The following is a 27750-nucleotide window of genomic DNA, read 5'->3' on the forward strand; positions in this document are numbered from 1 at the left end:
ATAAAATGTAATATTAAAATGGTTAGCATACAAGTTCATTCCATTAAATGATGTTTAAATCACATACTTTTAATCAGTGGTTCCGACGGAGTTTCTGGAGTTTTGGCTGTTAGCCGTTGCTTTGATGTGCTTCTGGATCGTGTTTGCGGGGTTATACTATCTGGCCGTCGCAGTGATGGAATTTTGCTGGGTGATTTCAAAGGTGACCCTGGAGAACCTGGACCATTGCGCTCCTATGAATGCAGAGAATGATTATTGCACACACCATTGGCTTTTTTGTGCTTCGATCACTCGCATGACCTTTATAGATTTTTTGAAAGAAAACTTCACTCTGTTAGTTTTTTTAGAAACTTTGCCTTTGATCATTGAACAGTTGATATGAAGCTTTTTCTCCAGTTGAATTAATAGATTAAATAAACTGTAATATGACTTGTGGGACTAATTCTGAAAATAGCCTCAAAAAGCCACACACGACCGACTGAAAAAACGAATCTATTCTATGTTTCCGGAAAGCCAGCAGCGAACTGAAAACCAAACCTTCTTTCGTAACATCTAGGGGGAAGACACAGGAAAGACACAGAAAGCCGTGTATATCGGCATGTGTAATGAAGCGCATCTTCATCTAATATCGCTTCCAATCGTATGCCTATTTGGTTTTGATATGTCTGAAGAGAATGCACGATTATATCGAACAAATCAAACTAGCTCAATGTTACGGTGGCTGAGCTGCTACGCAGTCTGATTGCTTGCAAAGTTCCTCATGTTCCTTGACACATATATGGGCATAAAGTAGATGAACTTGTAAAACTTGTGGCAGCATATTAGGCATTAATTTTATTAGTGTCCACGTTTTTACGTCAATGGATTGAAGTGTTCAAAATCTGAAACGCTGAATAGGGTGTCGACTCAAAGGCCGGAAAAAAAATTCCTGATATTCTCTGATTTTCCAGTAATTTTTCAGAAAAAAAATCCAGATGTAGACTAGTAATTGAATCGTTTGTTTGAGAGACCCCATAAACGCCACTTTTATCAAAATTGACTTTTTGGCAGTTTTTGAGTCCTTGATCAACTATCAAAATTTCAGAAAAAGTTAGTTCTATGAACCCCCTTAAATCGAAGTTGCAAATATTCGTTTGTTTGAGAAAACGCATAAGTCCATGTTTCTAATTGTCACTTCGGGCATCGCTGCGATAGATAACAATTTCACTTCATTGTTTACATCCGAGCCGTAAGAAGCAAGTACTACTTAATTCAATCGGAATGTCTTCTGATTCGAATTGGGACCCGGACATGACCACGAAACGTAAGCGTCATGTTCGGCGAACAGCAGAATACAAAGCGGAAGTCATTAATAGGACAAGAGTCAATGGAACGGTGAAATGTTAATTTTAATTGTATTGAAAATAATTTATATTTTAAGGTGAAATTTGACTCTCTTAACCTCAGATAAAAATTAATTGAGTCTGATTAATAAACGTTTTTGGAAAAAAATATCACTCCAAGTTTTCGCAGTTCAATCGGTTTACTCACTCGAAAGACTTCAAGGACATGGTGATGGAAAAAAATCAGATACGTCATGCCAACAGAAGTACTTTTTGACTTCTGAAATCGAAACAAGATCAATTGAGTCTCCCTCCAAACTCTGCATAACCAGATGGGGAAATTCTGATCAACATAAATAAAATCGAGGACATCAGGAAGTTGAAAGTCTGTATTCCGGATGTACATTATATAACTCAGAAACCCGGAATGAACATGCCCAACAATCCAATTCAAGTAACAAGGTTCATGGTATGAATTGTCCAATAAAACTTTTTTATCATCTGCAAAAAAAACTATTTCAAATATTGCTTGACTGTAAAACATGGCGATAGCTGACCAAATCTGGCCATGGCACAGATGGTAAGCGCGTCGTTTTTCCGAGCCGAAGGTTGAGGGGTTTAAATCCCGCCACTGTCTAAAGTATTTCTCGGATTGGAAATTTGATCGACAACCCTTGAGCAATAAGCACATTGTTGTGCTTGCCACACAATGCATGATTGGATACTGGGAAGGCATAGTTAGCCTCAGTTGAGAACTGTGGAAGTGCCGAGCATAACTTTTAAACAACCCTATTCTTACTTGGTATTAATATTATGAACAATGAAGGTGCATAGTATTGAATTGAATCACTTCAAACTGATAAATAAAGAACTAATTTCACGTTCGTTTGAGAATCCCCCTAAGTCCATCAACTTCAAAGCGTTACATTTTGAGTTCAACCTGTTATATTGATGAAGTAGTGGTTCCAAATAATATGTTTTGAGTCTAATAATCGAACCTCATACCAAGAAATAGGAGAACCAGGTCAAAATTTCATTGATCTTTCTTTCAAAAAATTGTGAATCGAGATGCAGATGTCTGATTAGAATATTATGTATAAGAAAGTTATTGAAAAACAAATGAACCATTTAGGGCAAATAACATTTGAAATTTACTGTTAAAAAAGCTTACTTAAAAAAATGAGTTTAATATTAAAAGCATTTATATCTCAAAACCCCTCCTCTTCGATATTTTTTTGTATATTTTTATTGGAAAGCCCTTCCAATTTAACAAAGTTTGACGTATAGTGGTGTCGTGGTAAATTTTTTTAAAGGGCCTGGCCAGGTAAGGGAGTAAGAAGTTAAACCAAACCAAAACATCAGCTATATAGCAAATATTGTATAGGATATTAAATAAGAAATTTTGGCGGTTTTTTTGAACCCCTATGTGGTTTAACATAAGATCTATAATGAAAATCGTACTTTTTCGTTTATTTCACGCCATCCTGAAAAGCCTCGAGATAAAAATTTTAAAGAAATACTGAATGTGCATCTCACTACTGTGTATCAATTTCTAGATGTGTGATTTTTTTCTGATTTTTTCAGTGTTGCGCGGTACTAAAAAATATTTTTTTTTATATTTTCAAAGGGCCTGGCTGGGTAACGGAGTAAAAAGTGCCCCCGAACCAAATCACCAGCTGTATGGAAAATATTGTATAGTCTACCAAATAAGAAATTTTGACAGTGGTACCATATATTTGAGTTTTTATAAGTTACAACATAGGATCTATGGTGAAAAATGCACCTTTCAGTTTTTTTACGCCATTCTCAATAGCTTCGAGACAAAAATATGAAAAAAATACTGACGGTACATCTTAATAAGGTGTAACGATGAATATTTTCAAACAATTTTTCTATCAAAAAATCAAATACTAATTTTTTTTTAATTAATTGTTATTTTAATTTTAAATAATTTTTTTTTATTTTCAGATTCAGTACTACTCTAGTTTGTATTCAAATTTCTTCCTACATCTATTAGCCCACATTGCAAAAATCGATCCACTAAGCTTGCAGCAAAAAAATCAATCGGAAACCGGTGAAATTATAAATTGGGGTGAGATTTTTTGCTCCAGCCACATCGCCTCACCTGGCACCTTATCTTCGCTGTACCGAGTCAAATGAAATTGCCCCGGATCGCAAAAGGTAAACACTAATCGAAACTGTCCGATCAAAACACGAAAAGATGGATAATATCGGGCAGATAACCGGGGAGACGTAGGACTACGCCAAATGTTGTCAAAAATATAAATATTGCTTTATTTTCATTTGTTCGAGTTTTGGTCAAGTTATTACACTTCAGAAAACTAAGCTGTAAATACGTAGTTCATTGCTTGGCTTGGTATTTTTATACCAAGTTGATTGTTTGGTGTTAAGAGCGACCTTGAAACACTGAACTTATTAAATATCAAATTAGTTTTCCAGTATCAAAACCACATCTCAAATCATCATTCCCAACTAAATAATCCATAAATTTGTCTATGCTCCACCTTTCGTTGAACGGCAACAGAAGTCGGATCCGAACCGGTTATGTTTTGGTGGCGTAATAATAGCAACCGCAGCGGAACGAATTTTCACCTGCTGTTTTCAATCGAAGAACAACTATCGCCGCTGGAAAATGTCTTCTTCGCGTCCAGCTTGACTTTGCCCTCGGAGACAATGAACGATCGGAAAAGTCACAAATGAGCCCAAAACACCCATAAATTTACACGAGATTTCCACCGGCAAACAAGTCATAAAAATCAGTTTGCTTAATATTCCGGATATTTCTTTAAAATGCATCGAAATTATTTGTTCAGGACACCTGTATCGAAAATTTCAGAAGTAAAAAAAACTTGTTTGTAGTGGGCGAAAGCTGCTGGAAGCCATGATGTGGGCTGACCTGGTACATCTTTCATTATTTCCTACATGATCACTGTTCAGATTTTCATTTTACCCCTCATATATTCCTCTTAGACGTAATTCTACGTCAAAAGTCAAATCGCGGATAAAATCGCTCAAATGAACTCACAAACAAAGATTTACGGCCAGTTTGAACACTTTTCCTGAAAATGAATAAGAACAACTTGCTTGATTGAAATTGTTCGATTTGAGTTTTTATGATCTCTCAGCTAAAAACCGATTGATAGTTCATGACCACCCTTTTCTAAGAACGAATGAAGCTATTCGGAACACCATGTTATGCATTAATCTGTCAAATGTTTAAAAATATAAACAAAAATTGCTCTCTCGGTAGTCCTTCCATTCCTTTCTTTGTTTTAAAGAGGCTTTAAACTGTTCAGTTCATCCACCTCTAATCGGTAGCCATTCGGATGTGCATCGCATTTAACATATTGAGTGCCACGCGGTTTTATAGCGACTTTCCCGTCAGGCCGCGCGCGCGCCTGTATCGTGTATAGCAAATGCGAAGCGCAATGTTGACAAATTAGAAAGCTCGGTATCAGTCACGATCTGAACGGAAAGCTCAGTGTCAGTCACCGTTGACTGACATGGCACTCAACGTGTTAATAAAAATCATTATAGTTTTCTGGAAAAAATCGATTTTTACCTTTATTATAATATTTCATACTTTCAGTCACCGGTGACTGACACGGCCTGAACGGAAAGCTCGGTGTCAGTCACCGATACGTGTTACGTATTAACGTGTTAAGGTATTTCCCTTGAAATTCATTTTATCCGACCTAATATCTTCGACAAATCATCAGTTTGAACGACAGTTCACATATTCTAGAAAAGGTAAACAGATATTTTGAACAACACTTAGCTAGAATATTCTTCGAAAAACGGTATGTGGAGTAAAAGGGCATATTCCTTAGGGTGTTCATTTTATCACCTCTTTCCTGCAGTTCCCTACAGTCTTCTTTACGCTATTGCTCTTTTATGTGTTAATGCAAATCCATGTCGCATCGAATTGTTTTTACTTAACTACTTGTAGAATCGATGAATAACCGAAACAATAAGAATAAAAATAATACTACCCGAAGTGTTGAGTTACCCGAAATCAATTGAAAGAAACCATGATTTGGTTATGTTGATATTCTATATACTCGATTCTACTAAGGTTCTTCATAGTCGAATGTTTGCTCATAAAAATGGTTAGCATCAACACACAACACATCATTCGCTATCCAACTCTTGACGAGTAAAGTTCAGTGTCGGTATTGTGCGTTGCCACTTTTGCTATTGTGCTATTGGTACGAGTGAATCGTGTACGAGTGAAGGTCATTGCTGTCCGCTTTCGACCTGACCTTTTGTTAAGTGGAACGAAGGAACAAAGGAAGCAGCGTTCTTGCAGCGAGCCGGATTGCGGCTGTTGAACTGATTCGGCATAACGGGATCGCCATCGCGTGACTGTCGCAAACGGGATTCATCATCACGTGGCTGCGTAAACTATTCTTGCGCTATTGTGTTGTCTCCGTAGCGCGTAGCCTCTGTCTCTCCCTGATTAGGGCAGTAGAGCGCATTATTGGAACAACTTATATATTAAGGTACACATATTTATTATTAATATTATTATTCAATACATTTGTTCATTGTTTGATATTATTATCATAATTTTTTTTTTGCTATTTTTTTTAAGATTATTGTTAAAATCAATAATAATTTAGAAATAAGACAGAAATTTTTGTAAAATGGAGAATAGTGGAGGATCTCCAGAGATGGAGATCTCCGATAATGAATCTCATACAAGATCTGGAAAAAAACATAAACGAGTCCCTCATAAGGAAGATAATTCTTCTGGGAACGAATCCGCTCATCCTACCAAGCCCCCCTCTAAGAAAATTGCAAGCCTCCCTTCTCAACCCACTGTTACTTCCACTCCCCCTCTCCCATCATCGATTTCGCTTCCCCCTTCTGATGCTTCCGATCCAACCCAATCCTCGTCCTCGTCCTCATCCTCATCCTCGTCCTCGTCTTCCCCCTCTGTTGTCTCCGCTCCACGTGTCAGAGTTTATCCAGAAGATGCACCTGGAACTGGCCCTTGGGTTGTTTTCCTCCGGCCAAAACCGAAAGGAAAAAACCTTAACGTGATTCAGATCATGAAAGATCTGGCCAGATACACTTCTGTATCTGAAATTCGCAGGGTTAGACCGAACAAATTGCGAGTTGTCGTGAATGAACGGAAACACGCAAACGAGATTGTTGCTGATAAACATTTCACTCTCGAATATCGAACATTTATACCCTCCCATAACGTAGAAATTGAGGGGGTGATAACTGAAACGGGTCTGACGAGCGAACAAATAAAAGCAGAAGGAAAAGGCAAGTTCAAGAAGCTCCCCTCAATGGAAGTGAAAATCTTGGACTGTCGCCAACTCGGGAAACTTTCCCATGATGGGGACCAAACTAAATTTACGCCGTCCGACTCGTTTCGAGTCACCTTTGCTGGTGCCGCCTTCCCTGACTACGTTATGGTGGACAAATTGAGACTACCTGTGCGACTCTTCGTGCCAAAGCCCATGACTTGCAACAAATGCAAGTCAGTTGGTCACACTTCGGACTATTGTGCCAACAAGGAGCGCTGTGCCACTTGCGGAGAGCAACATGAGGGGAAATCCTGCAGTGTGACTGAGCATAAATGTCCATATTGCGGGGGATCCCCACACGAGCTCTCAGTTTGTGAAAATTACAAGAGTCGCTGGGAGAAACAGAAGCGCTCTTTGAAGGAACGCTCGAAACGCACTTTTGCGGATATTTTAAAGGGCGCTTCTCCACTGGCCCAACAACAACAACCAATCAACACACAAAATGTCTTCGCCACGTTGCCCGTTGACGAAATAGAAGCGGACACAGCTAACGGGGGCACACCGTTCATTTTCCAAGGGAATCCCCGGCGCAAAAATGTAACCACTCCCAAAGTTCAAGGACAAGCCCCTCCGGTGATACCCCCTGTTAGCATGCCTAAAAAATCGAGTGCAGCGGACAAGCAAAATCAGGTTCCTCCTGGTTTCCGTGGGAATAATTCACCTTCGAATGGCCCAGCACTCGAGGGGACATCAAAAACCCCAACTGTCCCTGTTATTCCGTCCAGTTCAACTTCCCAATCGGGATTTATAAAGTTGTCTGACCTTTTGGACCAAATCTTCAAGTGTTTTAATGTTTCCGACTCCATCAGAACCCTTGTCATCTCAATGCTTCCAGTATTAAAGACAATTTTGCAACAATTGATGCAAACATGGCCCCTCCTTGCAATGATTATCTCTCTTGATGTCTATTTCAAATAGAGAGGTCGGAGATATCACTGTTTTACAGTGGAATTGTCGTAGTCTTATCCCTAAATTGGATACATTCAAAATTTTAATTCATAACTACAATTGTGATGTTTTTGCTCTGTCCGAAACTTGGCTTTCTTCGCGAGATGATATCTCTTTCCACGATTTTAATATTATACGCTTGGACCGTGATGATAGATACGGAGGGGTGCTTTTGGGGATCAATAAGTGCCACTCATTTTTTAGAATTGACCTTCCACCTATTGGAGGGATCGAAGCTGTTGCTTGTCATGCAAACATCAGAGGCAAAGACCTCTGTATTGTCAGCTTGTATTGGCCTCCGAGAGCTGCGGTTAGCCGCAAACAACTTGATGACATGTGCTCACTCCTTCCTGAGCCACGATTGATCTTGGGAGACTTCAACTCTCACGGAACTGCCTGGGGGGAACAGTACGACGACAATCGTTCATTGTTGATATATGACCTTTGTAACAGCTTCAATATGACCGTTTTGAACACTGGGGAAACAACACGTGTACCTAAACCTCCTGCTAACCCAAGTGCTCTTGACCTCTCGCTTTGCTCGAACTCACTATCGTTAGATTGCAAGTGGAATGTAATCCAGAACCCCAACGGTAGTGATCACTTGCCAATCAAAATTTCCATCACCATTGGGTCGAATTCTTCTGAATCTATAAACATGGCATATGACCTCACAAGACACATTGACTGGAAAAAATATGCGGACGCGATTGCTCTAGCCATCAATTCCAGAGATGGTTTACCTCCATTGGAGGAGTATAACTTCCTTTCTCGTTTGATCTATGACAGCGCGGTTCGCGCTCAAACGAAACTCATCCCAGGTTCCACCATTTCCCGAAGGCCTCCCAATCTATGGTGGGATAGAAAATGTTCCAAGCTTTATGTAGAAAAATCGAATGCATTTAAAGCTTTTCGGAAACGTGACCCCTGAAAATTTTCAAACGTATTTAGCCCTTGAAGATCAATTTAAAAACTTAATCAAAGGGAAAAAACGTGCTTATTGGCGAAATTTCGTGGGAGGTTTGTCACGAGAAACGTCAATGAAAAAATTATGGAAAGTGGCTCGAAACATGAGAAATCGCTCTTCAACGAATGAAAGCGAAGAATATTCACATCGATGGATTTTTAATTTTGCACGGAAGGTTTGTCCTGATTCCGCTCCTGTGCAAAAAATTGTTCGAGATATACCACAAGGTAGGTGCGATCTTGATTCCGAGTTTTCGATGGTAGAATTCTCTCTTGCTCTGCTCTCATGTAACAATTCTGCTCCGGGATCGGATAGAATTAAGTTCAACTTGCTGAAAAACCTCCCTGATGTGGCGAAACATCGCTTGTTGAATTTATTCAATCGGTTTCTGGAGAATAATATTGTTCCAGATGATTGGAGACAAGTACGAGTTATAGCTATTCAAAAACCCGGAAAACCCGCGTCCGACTTCAATTCTTACCGCCCAATAGCAATGCTGTCTTGTATACGGAAATTGTTGGAGAAAATGATCTTGTTTCGCCTTGATCGATGGGTTGAAACGAATGGCCTACTCTCAGATACACAATATGGGTTCCGCAGGGGCAAGGGGACGAATGATTGTCTTGCGTTGCTTTCTTCAGAAATTCAAATGGCTTACGCCGAAAAAAAAACAAATGGCTTCAGTATTCTTGGACATAAAGGGGGCCTTCGATTCTGTTTCAATAGAGGTTTTGTCGGACAAATTACACTCTCGGGGTCTGCCGCCTCTATTGAATAATATGTTATATAACTTGCTTTGTGAGAAACATTTGAACTTTTCTCACGAAGATTCGGCAGTAAGTCGGGTCTCTTACATGGGCCTCCCCCAGGGCTCATGTTTAAGCCCCCTTTTGTACAACTTCTATGTAAGCGACATTGACAATTGCCTTACACAAAATTGCAGCCTAAGACAACTTGCAGATGATGGAATGGTGTCTGTCGTAGGATCAAACGAATCCGACCTGCAAGAATCCTTACAAGATACTTTGAACAATTTTTCAACCTGGGCCATTGGGCTAGGGATCGAATTCTCCACGGAGAAAACAGAGATGGTGGTTTTTTCTAGGAAGCATAAACCAGCAAAACCAAAGCTTCAACTTTTGGGTACACCGATCACTCATGCTATGTCATTCAAGTATCTTGGGGTCTGGTTCGACTCCAAATGTACTTGGGATGCCCATATTAGGTATCTGAGTAACAAATGCCAACAAAGAATAAACTTTCTCCGTACAATTACCGGCACCTGGTGGGGAGCCCACCCAGAAGATCTTATAATGTTGTATCGAACAACTATTCTCTCAGTGATGGAGTATGGCAGTTTCTGTTTTCAATCAGCTGCCAAAACACACCTCATTAAACTCGAGCGAATTCAGTATCTTTGTCTCCGTATCGCGTTGGGATGTATGCCCTCAACGCATACCATGAGTCTCGAGGTTTTGGCAGGCCTACTCCCACTAAAAGATCGCTTCAATTTATTATCTCTTCGGTTCTTCATCCGGTGTAAGGTCATGAACCCATTGGTGATCGGAAATTTTGAGCAGCTGATCGAGCTAAATTTTCACTCCGGATTCATGAGTTCATATCATGAATTCATCTCCATGCAGGTTGATCCTTCTTCGTATATTCCCAACCGTGTTTGTTTCCCTGACTACATCAATTCCTCTGTGCATTTTGATCTGTCCATGAAGCAAGATATCCATGGATATTCAGATTACCAACGATCGAGGATCGCTCCAACGATCTTCGATGAAAAGTATGGGGGTATCAATTGTGATAATATGTACTTTACTGTTGGGTCCACTATAAACGAGTCCACAGGATTTGGAGTGTTCAACGAATTTTTTAGCACCTCACACAGTCTTCAGAATCCTTGCTCAGTGTATATTGCTGAATTGGCAGCAATTCATTGGGCGCTGGACAGCGTCGCCTCACGACCTGTTGAACACTATTACATTGTAACGGATAGTCTTAGCTCTGTCGAAGCTATCCGTTCAGTGAGGCCGGAAAAGCACTCGCCGTACTTCCTTGAGAGAATACGAGAAATTTTGAGTGCTTTATCCAGACGCTGTTATGTCATTACCTTTATCTGGGTCCCTTCACATTGCTCCATTCCGGGTAATGAGAGGGCTGACTCATTAGCAAAGGTAGGTGCAATTGAAGGCGATATTTATCAGCGTCAAATCGCCTTCAATGAATTTTATTCTTTAGTCCGCAAAAATACCATCGCTAACTGGCAACGCAAGTGGAATGAAGATGAATTGGGCCGGTGGTTTCACTCGATTATCCCTAAGGTTAGCCTCAAACCGTGGTTCAAAAGTCTGGACTTGAGTCGGGACTTTATTCGCACCTTCTCCCGACTCATGTCCAATCACTGTTCGTTAGATGCACTACTCTTCCGTTTCAATCTTGCCAGCAGCAATCTCTGCGTTTGTGGCCAAGGTTATCACGACATCGAGCACATTGTTTGGTCGTGCGAGGTGTATCTGGTCGCCAGATCGAATTTAAAAAACTCCCTTCGGGCCCGAGGAAGACAGCCCAATGTGCCGATGAGAGATGTGTTGGCTCGGTTAGACCATGATTACATGTCCCATATATATGTTTTCCTTAAAGCTATAGATCTTCGTGTGTGATTGCCCCTACATCCTTATACCCTCCTTTCCTTCCTTTGCGGGTAATTCGTCCCCTTGCTATAAATAGTAGAATAAGTTGAAATGTAAATACACTATAGATATACGAATAGATTTATGAAATGAGTGTTCATCAACATTGTTACAATTTCCTTATATCCCATCCTTCTCCTAAAAATATGTCACCCTCCTAAACTCGAGTACACCGCGAGTAATCGGTTTTCCACCTTACTAACCATAGATGTAAGAAAATTGTTTATATATATAGTTTTAAAATTATATTTAAGAATTCGGCTCCTTTAAACTTAAGTAACTGAGCCTGTAAAAATAAACGAATTAAAAAAAAAAAAAAAAAAAAAAACACACAACACAATTAAGAAGGAATGGATTCGTTCTTCAAAGGATTCTTACACTTTGTTGCTCCAGTGTGAAAAAAATATGGTTGGGATCTCACAAACGCAGGTTTGCATCAACCGTACTTCCAAACCCTGGCATAAACATCAGCTCGACATTATTGTTTCGCAAAATATCCGTAACTGTTGGTGTAAGTGCATGGGTGAGATCCCCAAAACTAGCGACACTCGACCTGTATTTTATTTAAAATTCAAAATGGAAAATACCTTAACGTGGATTAGCGTGATGATGGCTCATAAAAGCGAAACGCACTTTCCTATCCCATGCACTCACCGAAGACCTGGATTTACGCCACATGGGTGCACTGTTTATAAGCGAATGATGGTATAACATGACAAACATATTAAAAGGGACTACTTACTATAAAAAAGACAATAAATAAGATATATTTTTTTAAATGTCTCGAGGATGGCTACATTTAGAAGGAGATGGATAATGAGTTTTTTTTAAATCACATCAGGTGTCATAATTTGTGGCTAAAAGTGATTGTTAACATACAAAAGTTCGAAGTTTCGAAAATTCTTAAAAATTCGATGTTCAACAAAGTTCGTCAAAAATAGTTTTACCATCTTTGAGTCATTTTTTAAATTTTGAACATGATTTCTATTTTATATGAAAAAAATTAAAAATACGTATTTTAGATACAGGAAATTAAAGTTTTTTTTTGTAAATACAAAATAGAGTACTACTTTTTTTCTCAGTGTATATTTTTTCACGTTTAAACATTAATACTCTATAACTCTTTCTAATACACTATTAATCATTGAAACAAAACTGAACTGGAACGCACACTTAGATTCAAATATCGGTAAGGCCAACATTGCCCTATGGGCATGTTCTAAAATGATAGGAAGAGCGTGGGGCCTGAAACCAATAATTATTATGTGGGTCTACACTTTCAATGTGCGGTCTAGGATAACCTATGCCTCAGTAGTAAGGTGACCAAAGACTAAAGAGACAATGGCTACTAAAAAGCTAAACAAACTCCAACGACTGGCATTCGTTGCTATAACTGGAATAATGCGCAGCACACCCTCAAAGGCACTAGAGGTTATCCTTCACCTGTAAACTTTGAACCAACATGTTCAGCTAGAGGCTAGGAGAAGCGCTCTGAAGCTTAAAAGATGAAAAAAAAAATACTAGACGGGGACAAAACTGGTCACTTGAGCATTCTGAATCTCTTACCAGTTGGACCAGTCTCAGAGATGAACAGTGATTGGGTGGAACCGAGGACTAATCATGACATTCCATACAGAGTAATCGAACTTTCTCGTTCAACATGGTATGAACGTGGTCCTAACATTCTTCATGGTTCAATCATGTACTATACCGATGGATCCAAAATGGGTAGCAGAACAGGAGCTGAAGTGTATGGTCCCAGAACAGAAAAATTCTATAGCTATCGGTAACTGGCAACGGTTTTTCAGGCAGAAGTGCAATAATAGAATGTATAAATAAAATTTTACGGCAACTATGTCAGATAAGTTCGGTACAAGTATACTGGATTACTGGACATTACGGTATAGAGGGAAATGAACAAGCAGATGAACTCGCAAGACGTGGATCATGTTCACCCTTCTTTGGTCCAAAACCATTCAGTGGAATTTCTGAACGTATGTTGAAGAGTGAGCTGGAGAAATGGGAAGACCGGGAAGTGACGACCAACTGGATGGCTGTACAACTGTACAAAAAATATCACACATAAAATTTCTGAACAATTGCTGTGTACCAATAAGAAAGACTTCAGCACATTCATTGGTCTTATGTCCGAGCAAATACTATCTCAAAAACATGGGTTAGTGCAAGATGATATTTGTCGCTTTTGTAATGCCGAAAGCGAAACCGCGGAACATTTGCTCTGCAATTTCGGAGCTCCAACAGAACGCAGACTTCAACACCTTGATAAGGCTATTCTGGAGCCCAAGGAAGTTTGGTCTGTATCGCCGATCAGGATTATAAATTTCATCAGACAGATTTATCCTGATCTCGCTATAGTTTTCAGTCTGCTTCTTCATCAACAAGCAGTAGATAAGCTTGAAGCGTTATAGAAAAAATGGGGCATTCCACAATAGTTCAAGATAAGTGGTTCACATCCAACAAGGAAAAAAAGTCATGTCAGTGGGATTTGTACACTCTGTCCAACTTCTATGAGACCACCCTGATTCTATTTCGTTGCAACACAAACAGTTTGAATTTCAACAAGATACATACATACATTGTGGAATACTTAGAGTAAAGCATATTTAACGTCAATTTCGTTAAAAAGAGTTGTTTGTTTATTTATTGTGCTTAAATATGATAATTTCAGCTGTCCGGTGTCTATAAGACCATTTCAAAATTCATAAGGATTATCAATGAAAAACTCAAAACGATCGGCTGATTTAAATGTGATTAATTGGCAATCTTGCCATTTCGGCTAATAACCTGGAAAATTCGTGTTGGAATACTATTTACCAAATGCTGCTGAACTAATTTCTCGATATTTTTCCATGTTTCCGAAATTGCGACCTTGAGCTCTTCAATCGTGGTGTCCCTTAGTGTAGATTCTACGTACAAGGATTCCCCTAAAATTTTTAACAGGATTCAAATCTGGAGAGTGAGCCGACCAGTCCAAAAAATTAAGTTGTTGGTCCTTAAGTTTCCTTAGTTTCCTTGCTAGTATGAATATTAGCTGGAATGTAATTTTTTGTGACGATATCCACACCAAAACGGTACGAGAGGAGATTCCAGAACATGTATGTAATCCTTGAATGATGTGAATGCTTTCTTGAGCTTTCCGGTTGCACAGAATTCCGCCCAAACCATGCACGAGCTTGCACCAAAATTCCTGGTTAAAAAATACTGTTCCTTCTTCTGTAAATCACGCCAGTACCCGTTGAAACCATCAAGACCATCCTAATTGACCTTTTTTCGTCAGTGAAGATAACCTATACATTGAAGAACTTCTCGTTATGGTATATAGCAAAATGTATTCTTATGGAAACATTCTTTGTCACTACATACCATATCCCACTGTCGGTTCATGTGAGCTTTGGCAAAACTCAAACGTCTTCCGATGTGAGATGGTGTAAGATGAGGAGCCTTAACCTTTTAAACCCTCTTTATGTGAGGATTGTTTACCAAAACTCGACGAATTGTCAGCCGAGTAACATTTAAATTGAAATATTGCTTTATTTGCATATATTTTGAGGTATTTTGAGGTATTTGAATCTGTTCTAGCTATTTCCCGCTTATACCGGTCAGAGAGCTTCGATTTACGTGGAGCGCTCTCCTTCTTACCGTATCCTTGAGGAATCGTCAAATAATTGAGCACTACTTGATGGGATCGTCCAATCCGAAGAGGATTTTCTCTGATACCAACATTTTCTTGGTGAAACGCTTCGATTTGTCTTTCTTTTCTCTCCGTGAGCACCTTTCCCTTCGTCATTTTCCAGATTTATTGATCGAAACAACTAAAACAACGGAAAAATGTAACTGGTCTTATCGAAAATTGACACTTGGAAAATACAAAATCTTTGGTTTACGCTCAGCACTTGCACACACACATATGAAAATCATGCAGTGTATGGTAGTCACCAATACCAATACACTAGAATATAAGTTGAAGCATTGTTTATTTATTATGGCACAAAACAGCAAGATCATCACCTGGTCTTATAGATGTTGTACAACGGGAGTTGACTGCACTGTAAATCTTATCTGCCTTTGTTTTAATTATTTGTTTTTATACGCACAGGACGATTCGATTAGGAAGTCTATTTCATTCGACAAAAACATTCCGGATAGTATTGTCCTTTTGCCAGAGAACATCTACGATGCATAGCTCGGCACAATGACTGACTTTGTGAATCATCACGTCCGTTCAAACTGTAAATATTCGAACCTTCGCATATAAATACATTTCATGATTTACTCCCTCTAACAGTACGCGCAAAAGCAGATGTCACACAAATGATTCGATTATGTATGATCTTCCTCAAACTGAATTATATTTTGTCGAATAAATTCTGGGATCGATTATCTCACATTATCCATGTTATTCGTATCATAAAACTGTACTAATTGGAGCTCCAAACTGAACAATTGAAGTTTTAAAAGAACAACTGATAGTATAAATCAAAATTTCTACAGGAAGCTTCCTAAATTGAAACCAGTTCTCACCTTCTCTTGTGTTGATTCGTCCACACCACTGTCATTGTCACCTTCTGTAGGAAAAGAAAATAATTATCAATTAATATATACCAAGATGCATTCATAATGAATAATCAAAGGAGAACGGTAAGGCGCAATAATCGAAATAAAAATATTAAAAATTCTTACGGTTATCATAATGATTATAGGTCTGGTCCATTGAAGGATTATTCTTGAAAGAGCTTCGTCCACGCGTCTCTGTTTCGGGCTTTTTAGGAACATTGGTCGGAACAGGAGTTTTTCTCAATGTGTCTATGTTTTGGTTACTAATTGTTTGGTCCGGCAAAACGAATGTAACCCGTTCCGCTCCTGGTGTGGTCGGTGTTGCCTGCTTCGTTTTGCTCAGTATATTCGAAGCCTGAATACGATCTGAAGGTAGCTCTAAACATGGTTTTCTAGGTTTATTCTCCGTACTCGGCATGCGGCTCATAGATTCCGATTGCGCTGCACTCCCTTGCATACCCTGATCTGGTGAAGGCGTTTTGCCCCTATCGATGTGACTAGAACCATCGAAGGGTTTCTGTTCTGTTGATAGCAGATGTTTTTCCTTATACACTATTTCATTGGAATGTGGTGGTTGCAATGGCGAAGAGAAATTTCTGAGCACTGTATCGGACACTTTTGCGTAATTTCCTAACCCAGACGGTGGTCTGGAAGGGATGGACATCTGGCTGTCGGACCTATTGAAAGGTATTGATGGGTTAGTTTTAGAAGTTGGACTATTTTGTCCTTCTGGAGACCTCGACGATGCCAATGGAGTTATTTTACCGATAACGACGTCCTCGTCATCGTCTGTTGATAGGTAGCTACCCTTAGGACTGTCTATTTTGCCCAAATTAGAATCAGATTGCATTCGACTCTCTGGTGACTCACGTTCCGACCCAAACTGATCATTCGTGTTACTATTCTGCAGTGGGGATTTGAAAGGTATCGATGGTGGTCTATTATTTATGATTTGTTGAGGAATTGGTGCAGGGCGATTTTGTTGGACATTGATATGCGCTTGTTGTGGTTGTGGCTGTTGTCCAATGTTCATAGGGCGAACCGGAGGAACCGCTGGTCGAATCGGTTGATTACTAGCAGCCGTTGAATTTTGCGGTGAAAATGGTGGTCTCGCATTCTGTGGAATTATGCTTGGTGCTCTCACTTGCTGCGGAAGAGCAGGACGCATATTCTGGGCGATCGGCGGTCTTTGCATCCCGGGCTGCTGAGGAGAAGGCATTTGTGGTCTCATATTTGGGCTGTTTGGGAATTGACCAGGTGCCGGTGATGCTGGCGGCCCAGGAGGTCTATTAGCAACAGGAGCACCTGGTCTGTTCATTGGTGGTGCCATCGGCCGCATGTTCTGCTGTGGCACCGGTGGATTTGGGGGTCGTTGCAATCCTGGTCCATTTTGGTTCATCATTTGTCTCGCTCCAGGTTGATAGTACGGTGGATTAGCCTGCCCTGTTTGCGGGTTGGATTTATAAGTAGCTACTGGATGGTATCCTGTTGTTGCTGGTTGTTTGATTGCTAGATCCGGGATTTGTGGTGCTATTATCGGTTTGGCATAGAGCTGACGAACAAGTGATGGCGATTGTGGAGGTGGTACAACCGAAGATCCCGATGTTGCTGAACCAAAATTTGGTTTTGGTGGTAAAGGTGCTTGATTCTGAATGTATGAATGAACCATTAGTATTGTAAATACAAAAAATATATACTATGTTTGATACAATTGTGTACGGGTTTCGAGTTTCGATTAGAAAAAGGGAAACTTTCTAGATTGAAAATTTTTAGCATATATGTTTACTGGTTTAAAGTTAAGTTTGATAATTTTTTTGGTGCATCCATTTACGAGAAGTCAACGGGTTAAAATTCAATTTGATGTCTCAAATAATATGAGAGTCTTATCACATATTTCGAGCTGCTTTAGTTTCAGTACGATAAAGTTTTTCTATATCCTTAAAAACTTTTCTCCTTCTCTATTATTCCAGGCGAACCACAAGTATCTATTTCGAACAATACATGCTTACCATTTTTTGACGGATAAACTTTATTAATGTTTAAAAATAGAAAGCGTATCATTCATTGTCTTCATCGATTAGCAGATTGATTTAGGCCTCTGTGTGAGTATTATATCCAAGTTTCGAAGCAGGTGATTTCTATTTGTTCGTAACGTCGTGAAGATAATCTTTATTGTGGGGCCTCCCTGTGAGGAAGACACGTTTATGTTTAGGCAAGAGAGTGGTTTACTGAACGACAGATTGTGTAGGGCGATACGATATAAGGAAATCCAAAAGAAGCAATTTGTCGTAATCCAGTGTTGGTTTATTTACACTGAAAAACTATTATTTAGCGTTTTATGTACATTTGGTTGTCTGGGATATGTACAATAATTACTAACGTGATCAATTGTGTAGTATGGTTCCATTCGTTTTTTGGAATATCCCCTAAAGTTCCTTGCTGTCGGTCGTTGGGATGGGGCTCTAAATATGTATTGCTACAACTTAGTTCAGGTGTGAGCTAAAGTAATCTAGGTATTTGTAATAGATCTACTTAGTTAAGTGATAGTTTGCATGTAGCCATTTTCAACATTGTGGTGGTTTACGGAATACAGTTAAATGTTACATTCCGAATTGTGGCTGACGAAGGTGTTATTTATAAATTAGTGGAGAGCTATAGTACTAACTGGTGATCTTACTTCGTTTCTTACCGTTTTATGCCTAAAATTGAAAATAGTCTAAGTAAACCTTTATATATCTGTAAATTCATTCAAGTGAGTTCCCATCAAAATGAATCTATTTTTTATCTTTGTTTCGCTCACGTAATTTAGGTGCGTCCACATCACGCTCATGTTCATCTCCACAAAATAAACGAAAACACTTGATGTCCATAAAAAACAATTCTATGTTTCTCTAAGTGATATCGGGAGCTGGCGATGTTTGTCGTATGTCTTGCCTTTTCCTGCATTCGTTAGCCGGTCGGACATTATAATTCTGGTTTCAATGTACGACGCAATGGACGATTTTCATGCCAACTGGACAGGACGTTGGCAGTACCATCGCAGATATCAGTGAAAAGTTGTGGGTGTAAACACATGGGTCTTTTAAGCAACTTTGCATACTTGTAATATTCAGAAAAGAATCAGACTACTTTTTGAGAAGGGGCAACAAAATTTTCGAGATTTTTACAAAAATTTAAAACTCAAGAAATATAATGCCTCCAAAATTTTGATCACGGGATGAAATGTAGAAAATTGTTTAAATGTTCATGAAATAATACAAAATAACAAAAAAACGCCAATAATATATGAATAATATATAGTACTGTACCGACACTTCGATCCGCTATCTCCGTTATTCAATATAGTTATCTCAAATGAAATGATCAAATGATGTTTTCATTTTTTTCTCATAGTATATAGTGAAATTGCTTTCTAAATGTTGTTATACTGCCATTCCTTTTCAAACCGATATAGTGATTCTCAGAGCTTCGTGAAAGGTGGTCGTTTTGTTTCTTTTTGCAAAATATTAGATTTATTTATTTGTTTTTTTTTCCAATTTTTCTGACTTTTTAAATTTATAACTTTCGAGCTACTGGACCGATACCTATATACTAAAATATTCTATACTAAACTTTAAAAAATTAAAATCTGTTTTTCGTAATTATTGATTGTACAGGTCGGACTCGATTATATAAGGCTACGATTACTTTTCACTGTATCTAATTGAATCCTGTATATAATCGAGTCAAAAAAATGTTTTTTATTAAATTTTTTATGTATATATGTTACGTTTTTTGAATATAAAAGAAGAATTTTATATTTGATTCATCCTCTTGATGTCAGAAAACACCTTTCCCACATGAAAAAAAAATTATCCAGAACCTCTCAGGAGGTGATAGACGATCATATTTGGTGAAAAGAAAATCCTTCTACGCATATGTTCGAATTTCAACAATGAGAGAGTTATAGAACTTTTTTTCTTTTTCGAACTATGTTACCTCAAACTGCTCTACATTAAAAAGTACGCTACGAAAGACGATTCTGTTGCTTCCATTTGAAAGATGAGAAAATATAGTACATGGTATAGTAGTGGAACATCTAAATTAGTGAATTTAAATAACATTTTGAAAGTTAAAACTTTAAAGTTAGTAGTTTTTAACATGTCATTATTAATTTTGTTCAAAAAATTCATATCAAACTTGATCGTTCCTATCAACTAAACTAAAGCTCTCTAACCGTTCAACGACTTGTTCTTTTACACTCAACTTCAATTTTTCTTAATTTCGCTGCAATATTGTTATAAACAATTCCTGGTGAAAATGGCAAAATCTTCAAAAATTAAAAAAATACTACACTGTACATATACTATCCACTTAAATTTCACTTTAACGTTGAAAGGTTACATTTTTGCTTGAAATAAGTGATATTTGAAATGTAAAAAAATATTTGTTTCTCAAACTGTATATAATTGAGTCCAAAATTGTATATAATCGAGTCTATATATAATCGAGTCCGACCTGTGTTTGTTTTTTTAGAGTTTACATGATCTCGGGACCAAGGGCGCTTTTTTTAATATTTTTTCTTGAAAGGAATCTTGAGGATTTTTTACATAACATATCCGAAAATCAATGATGTGTTCTTTTTCAGTTTTGTTATTTTTCAAAGTTAACCGATGGCCCGGAAAATATTTTTTCCCCTTTTTTTCAAAAAAAAAACATAACGTTTGAACTACTAAACCGAATTAGATAATCTACATATTGAATTGAAATCAATGAATTAGTCTTCTTAAAAAAAATACTACACTTGCGAAAAAAATGGATTCTAGTCGCATAGATCTAGGCTAGTCACCTAGGAATATTGAACGAAGACTGAAAATATGTTGACTTTGAAAAATCATAACTTCAAAACAAAAAACAACACATCTTTGATTTTCCGATATGGTATGTAAAAAAAAACTTAAGCTTTCACTACAAAATATAAAAACAATATTTTTCCCTTGGTCCCGAGACCACATAAACCATAAGAATTTAGATACAATCGATGATCACGAGAACAAAATTCTTTTTTTTTTGCTAGTGTAGTATTTTTCCAAAAAATACCAGGTAATTGACTTCAATTTGATTCATCGATTACCTGAATCAGTCCAATAGTTGAAAAGTTATTAAAAAAATCATTTTTGGAAAGAAAAACTGATTTTTCGCACCACCCTAAAACCGAAATGATCAATATATGGGTCTAATATTTTGCGATGAGAAACAAATCTATCACTTTTCACGAAATTTTGAGAAACACTATATCGGTTTGGCATGGAATGGCTGTATATGTGTGATGCGTCAAAATGACGCATGTTCGTAGAGATAGGTATATAAGAAAAGTCTGTAAACCGAGTGTTAAGGAGGGAGAGGAGTGTTCAACCATCACAGAAACATTTATTAAAATCAAAACTTTGAGTGCTTTGAAGCGCCCCCAAATCATGTTCGATTGAGCTGAAATTTTGCACATGTCATTTTTTGGGCCAATAAACAAAATGTACATAGTCGGTTCTTTGAATTCGATAATTATTTTTTTTCCAAACCTTCATTGCCACTCAGGCTAAATCCCAGAAGGTCGATTATTTGCCAAAAAAAAATTTTTCGAGATGACACCAGATCTCGATTTATGCATTTTTAAGTCATTTGGCATCGAAATTTTTTTTACGATTTTCAATTTTCGGCTTGGGTTCCCAGCTGGCGTCGTTGGGTTCTCTGAGGTGAAAAATCTCTGGTTACGGCTTTATTCGGAAGGAAAGTAAAAGAAGTTGGCCCGGCTCATGAGTTGTTGAGTCTGATAGGTAGGAACAGGTGTAGTCCCCTCCCTGATGTCGGTGATTGACACTGAAGTGGCGGAAATAGGCCGACAAAAAATAAGCGAAGATAAAAAACAACATAAATCATAACAAAATAACTCATTAGCTGTCTAGCATAGCATAGCAAAACCATTTATCCATAATTTCAAATAAGGGTTGATTACTGAAATGCGATTTTTTTTTAAATGAAATTAATTTTTACTCATAACAATTATTTATGAACAGTACTCAAAATAACCCAGTGGCTATTGTTATGATGAATAAATAATAAATTTTCGGAAGTTGATGATGGCAACCGATTACGCTTTGCTTCGTAAATCAGGCTAACTTTAGAGAACAGTCTTCGCTGCAATACTACTGCAAGGAGCTGAAAGATAAACTCTAGCAATCCTTGTGCTCGATTGATTGCTTAAATTTTAACGACCACCAAAGTTTCGTGAGTTGTGAGTCGTGAGTTTCGTGTATAAGGTTTGATTCAGTTTCGTCTCTTTTGTTTCATTTAAAGTTCTTGAAGGCGACAATGAGCTGTTACTCTCAGGAGATTCGTCGCAAGATATTTTATGTACTCTAATAACATTGCCAGCAAGACTATAACGTTCCAAGAACTCCCATATAGTCTATATCAGGGGTGGCCAAACTTTTCGGCATTAGGGGCGACTAATTGTTCAAATGTTAGGCTGTTGTCTACCAACGTTAACTGTATCAAATAGTTATTAGAAAATGAAGTTGTAGTAGACAATAAAACAAAGTTTTAACCCTCCTGTACTCGCGCGTAAAATCATAACTCGTGTATACGAGTTATTCGCGCATAGAGTTACAGACTGTGCGTGTCTCTGTAATTTTGCTATTGTGTATTTTTGAACATTACTCGTGTTTAATTAAAGTAATAAAATATATAATTAAATAAAAAAAACTCCAGAAAATATTTTTTTTTCAATTTCATTCAGTTTCGATTGTCTTCGAATTCAGCCTCCTCAAAACAAAATTATTGATTCTCGGTCAGTGAGACAATATGCTCGTGCATAGGAAGATTTTATTTTATCCCATTTTTTTATCCTCATTAGCAGTTTAGCTGTAACAGAGCCGAATTTTAATCGTGTACATGTCACATGGTTATCATATCTATAATTAGCACATTACACAGTTGCCATTCGCCAGTATTTCTTCTATACCATTACATATGGTACATTCACACATTAGCCATTTAGGCGTAAGAGTATTCTTTCTGTTCTTCCATTATCCAGTTGGACCACCGGACAGCGGAGACAGTTGATTGATCATTGTTGAGTTATTTATAGAACAGCAGCCCGATGTGTCTTGCAGAGCAGAGCAGTTGTATGGGTGAATCGATCTTATTTCGACCGTGGATCGATCTCCATCGCTGATGATTGTTGCGTGGACGTAGCTATTCTGTAACAACACAAAGATGGTCAATGAGGGCCCTGAGTTATGAACTCACGATCGATCGCTTACTAAGCGAACGCGCAACCAATGTGGCTACGGAGACCCCCTCATAGGAAGATTAATTGGAGGAAAAGATAGGTCATACAAATTATTTTATAAAATACAAATTATTATCGGTTACTAAATAATTGATAGGTAATACTTTATTTTCTGTAAAATCTCATCAATCTATATCTTTTTTTTTCAAGGAAATTGCCATTCATGAACATACGAAGCATTTATTTTCCATAAAAATCCCCCCAACATTATTATTATAATCCTCAACTAACTATATTGATATAAGAACTAAAAACATCGAACAAAAAATCGATAGAACCTTATCGAATCGAGTTCTTTCTCGAACGTCGGCGAATAGTATATTTCAAAACATTGCCGAAATGTTTCCCAAAACAAACACCAGGAATGCAACAGGTAAACCCAACAGCTCGAAAAATTATACCGACAGCTTTCACCCGACTGTATCTATAACAGCAAAATAGAGCTAACCAGCAAAATTATGTTCAAATAGAATTACAAAATAGGGCCAAATATTTAATTTTAGAAATTGCTAATTTCTCATTCACCACTGTTGTTGTTCTATTCATGACAATATTTCTTGAAAAAAAAAGTCTAAACAATTAATTCACATGACATTATCATTGTTTTGAATTTAAAATAACAATACTTCATTAAAACTCGCATTCGTAGTCTTCAAACGCGACGTATGCGGGATTTGTAAAAGTAGATATTTGAGGGGCTTAGAATGAAAGGGGTGTAAGTTATTTGATCCATTTCTCTACATCGACTCTCTCTTTTGGTCATAACTTAGCTGGAAATACATTCCCAGCTATATTTGACAATGTGGAAGATAGGTCAGAACCTCATCTATCGGATTCTATAGCAATCTTAAATTGGAACGTTTTTGCAGTTGAGTTATTAACTGAATAATAAGTTGATGAAGAGAAATCGATCAAGTCACTCACACCCCTTGCATTCTAAGCCCCTCATTTCATCAGGTCAGCATAAGCACCTTATAACATGTTCGAGGCAAAAGGTGGAGGGAATCCTGTGCGTTTGAAGGTGACACTATCCTAGACCAGCTGGCGGGCGCCTAGGAATACCTACGCGGGCGACCGGGCGACCGGTAGACCGCGGACTACCGTTTGGCCATCCCTGGTCTATACAGTCTGACTTATATCCTCGGTTCTAAAAAGGTTGCAATTAAGTCATTCTGATCTTCTCCTAAGTAGTTGAGTCCTTATCAGAAAAAAAACTCTTTCGTTTTTTTCATTATTTTTATGTAAAATGTGTTCATTTCTTCTAAAATGTAATCCTTTATTCGCTTCATGCACAAGTGCAGTGTCATCCAGTTTCGTATTCGCAAATAAAAAGCCGAATATCCGACTGCCGGATAAAGCTATCCGATATTCAGCCAAACTACTATCCGTTTTATCACTAATTGATACCAGTTTCCCTTCAAATGACCTGGCCGGGTAAGGGAGTAAAAAGTGCCCCCAAACCAAATCACCAGCTGTATGGCAAATATTGTATAGGATATTAAATAAGAAATTTTGCCGGTTTATTTGAACCCCTATGTGGTTTAACATGCGATCTATAATGAAAAACGTACTTTTTCGTTTATTTCACGCCATTCTCAATAGCTTTGTGACAAAAATACGAAAAAATACTGAAAGTACATCTTACTAAGGTGTAATGAAAAATATCTTCAAACTATTTTTTCATCAAAAAATCTAATAATAAAAAAAAAATTAATACGCAGTACAAAATAATTTTATATATTTTCTGGCATTTCTAAATTTTCGAAAAAAATATAACTTTGAGACCCACTTCTGCTCTAATTTTTATTTAAATGCGGTCGTATGTGTGTTTTTTTCTACAAGTGGCGTAATCTTTCCTGAATTTTTAAGAGCATTGCGAGACACAAAAATAATTTTCTTCATCGTCTGCATTATTATTTCTATTTTCTTGAAATTGATTATTTTATTGTATTCGTGGTTTTCAATTGTATGATTGAAATAAAAAAAATAAAAACAATTCGGATTTTTTTAAGTGTTCTTCTCATTAATCCGAATGGTCTTCCCACAAGGACTTTATTTTTTTCTCACAGAGCTCTATCGTACTGCTGACTCCTATATCCAATGTAAAGATAATCTCATAAAATTTAAGATACGAGAAAAACAATTGTAGAGCATTGCCTAAATATACCGACAAAATGTAGACAGATGAAAAACAAAATTTAAAAAATATTAGGCTGTCAAAAAAGTCCTGCGGTATTTCCGCGAGGTGTCGTTGTAAGCGCGTAGTTCTAGTTGTATTCATTGTATCGAGTCATACTATAGCTTGTTGGAAAGGTATTTTGCGCGCTATAATATAGTCCTTGACAGTGTTTTGTTTGGTTAAGTCGTTCGTGAGTTATAGTGTCGCATATATGGAGCAAAATAAAGAGAAAATCCGACATATTTTACAGTACTACTATGACAAACGCAAACATGCATCTCAAGCTGCCAATAAAATTTGTGCAGTTTATGGACCCGATACAGTTTCCATTTCCACCGCACAACGATGGTTTCAACGTTTTTGTTCTGGTGTAGAGGTCGTCGAAAATGCGCCACGCTCCGGAAGGCCTGTCGTCGAAAATTGCGACAAAATCGCTGAATTAGCCGAGAAAGACCGGCATAGTAGCAGCCGTAGCATCGGCCAAGAGCTGGGGATAAGTCAACAAACCGTTATTAACCATTTGAAGAAGCTTGGATTCACAAAGAAGCTCGATGTATGGATGCCACACACGTTGACGCAAAAAAACATCTTTGACCGTATCGACGCATGTGAATCGCTGCTGAATCGCAACAAAATCGACCCGTTTCTGAAGCGGATGGTGACTGGCGATGAAAAGTGGGTCACTTACGACAACGTGAAGCGCAAACGGTCGTGGTCGAAGCCCACTGAAGCGGCTCAGACGGTGGCTAAGCCCTCATTAACGGCCAGGAAGGTTCTGCTGTGTGTTTGGTGGGATTGTCAAGGAATAATCTATTATGAACTGCTTCCCTATGGCCAAACGCTCAATTCGGACCTGTACTGCCAACAACTGGAACGCTTGAAGGTAGCACTCATGAAGAAGAGGCCATCTTTGATAAACAGAGGCCGCATTGTCTACCATCAGGACAACGCCAGGCCACACACTTCTTTGGTGACGCGCCAGAAGCTCCGGGAGCTCGGATGGGAGGTTCTTTTGCATCCGCCGTATAGTCCGGACCTTGCACCAAGTGACTACCACCTGTTTTTGTCCATGGCGAACGAGCTAGGTAGTCAGAAGTTAGCCACAAAAGAGGCCTGTGAAAATTGGCTATCCGAGTTTTTTGCCAATAAGGAAGCGAGCTTCTATAACAGAGGTATTATGAAGTTGGCATCTCGTTGGGAACAAGTCATCGAACTAAACGGCGCATATTTGACTTAAAACAGATGATTGTAACTAATTTTATGAACAAATGAAAATTCAAAAAAATACCGCAGGACTTTTTTGACAGCCTAATATTAGAGCAGTAATGGGTCTCTAAATTCAAAATGCCCAAAGGCCAAAAAACAATTTTTTACGCGTAATCCTCTTAAAAATTCAAGAAAAAATTACGCTACATGTGGAAAAGAAACAACACATATGAACGCATTTAAATAAAAATTAGAGTAAAATTGGATCTCAGAGTAATTGTTTTTTTCAAAATGCCTGAAAATATATATAATTTTTATTGTACCGCGGAAAACACTCTTAAAGTTCTGAAAAACTTACATATACCTAAAATAGACGTAGGAACCAATTTGAATACAAACTAGAGTAGTACTGAATCTAAAAAAAAAAATTTAAAATAAAAATAAAAATTCATTTAAAATTTTTCACCATAGATCCTATGGTGTACCATATAAGGACTGAAATATATGGTACTTCTGTCAAAATGTTTTGTTTGGTACCCTATACAATATTTTCCATACAGCTGCTGATTTGGTTTGGGGGACTTTTCACTCCTTTACCCAGCCAGATTCTTTGGAAATATAAAAAAAAATTTTTTTGTAAATTTATGTTTTTTTTTTGTAAATTCTCGCGTTTTACATGTTCTTCACATGTTTATAAATTTTTGTAGGGGAATGAGGTAGGACTATCATCATTATTAAAAAATAAATAAAAAAGGTAGCAGAGCATGTAAATCGTGATAATTTATACATAAAAATAATTACGAATTAAACATAATTAGTAATTTTTCGAAGAAAAACATTAAAAAGTTGATCTATGAGTGACATGTTGGAAATTGTATGAGCTATTCATATCTATATTTTCAAAATTTTAAAAAACATGCTTTCGAAAAAAATAAATTTTGATTTTCAATTTTTTTCCAATGAATCTATTTTTCAAAAATTTGTTTGATATTTTTTAGTAAAAACATGAATAATTTCCTACGTTTCGTTCCTTCACTTAAATATTGTAGGTCTGATTTGTGTGAAATTTCTTCGAATTTTTGAGTTTTTTTTAAACTTTTTTTTCGAGAAATCTTAATTTAGAAACTATGAGATCTACAAAATGTTGGTTAAGGAATGAAATGTAAGTGATCATAAATGATTTTG

At 37.6% G+C, this 27750-nt stretch overlaps 1 protein-coding gene across 1 annotated transcript in view; it reads right to left on the reverse strand.

The window, feature by feature from the left end:
- Positions 1-27750, reverse strand: part of LOC129761135 (microtubule-associated protein tau) — a 119219-nt gene that overhangs the window by 35332 nt on the left and 56137 nt on the right. The window contains exons 3-5 of the mRNA XM_055758843.1: positions 15980-17501; positions 15821-15864; positions 68-233 (exon numbers count right to left, since the gene is read on the reverse strand). Of these exons, the coding sequence (XP_055614818.1) occupies positions 68-233; positions 15821-15864; positions 15980-17501 (1732 nt within the window). The remainder of the gene's footprint in view (positions 1-67; positions 234-15820; positions 15865-15979; positions 17502-27750) is intronic.

Source organism: Toxorhynchites rutilus, chromosome 1 (assembly GCF_029784135.1).
Source record: "Toxorhynchites rutilus septentrionalis strain SRP chromosome 1, ASM2978413v1, whole genome shotgun sequence".
Classification (NCBI taxonomy): domain Eukaryota; kingdom Metazoa; phylum Arthropoda; class Insecta; order Diptera; family Culicidae; genus Toxorhynchites; species Toxorhynchites rutilus.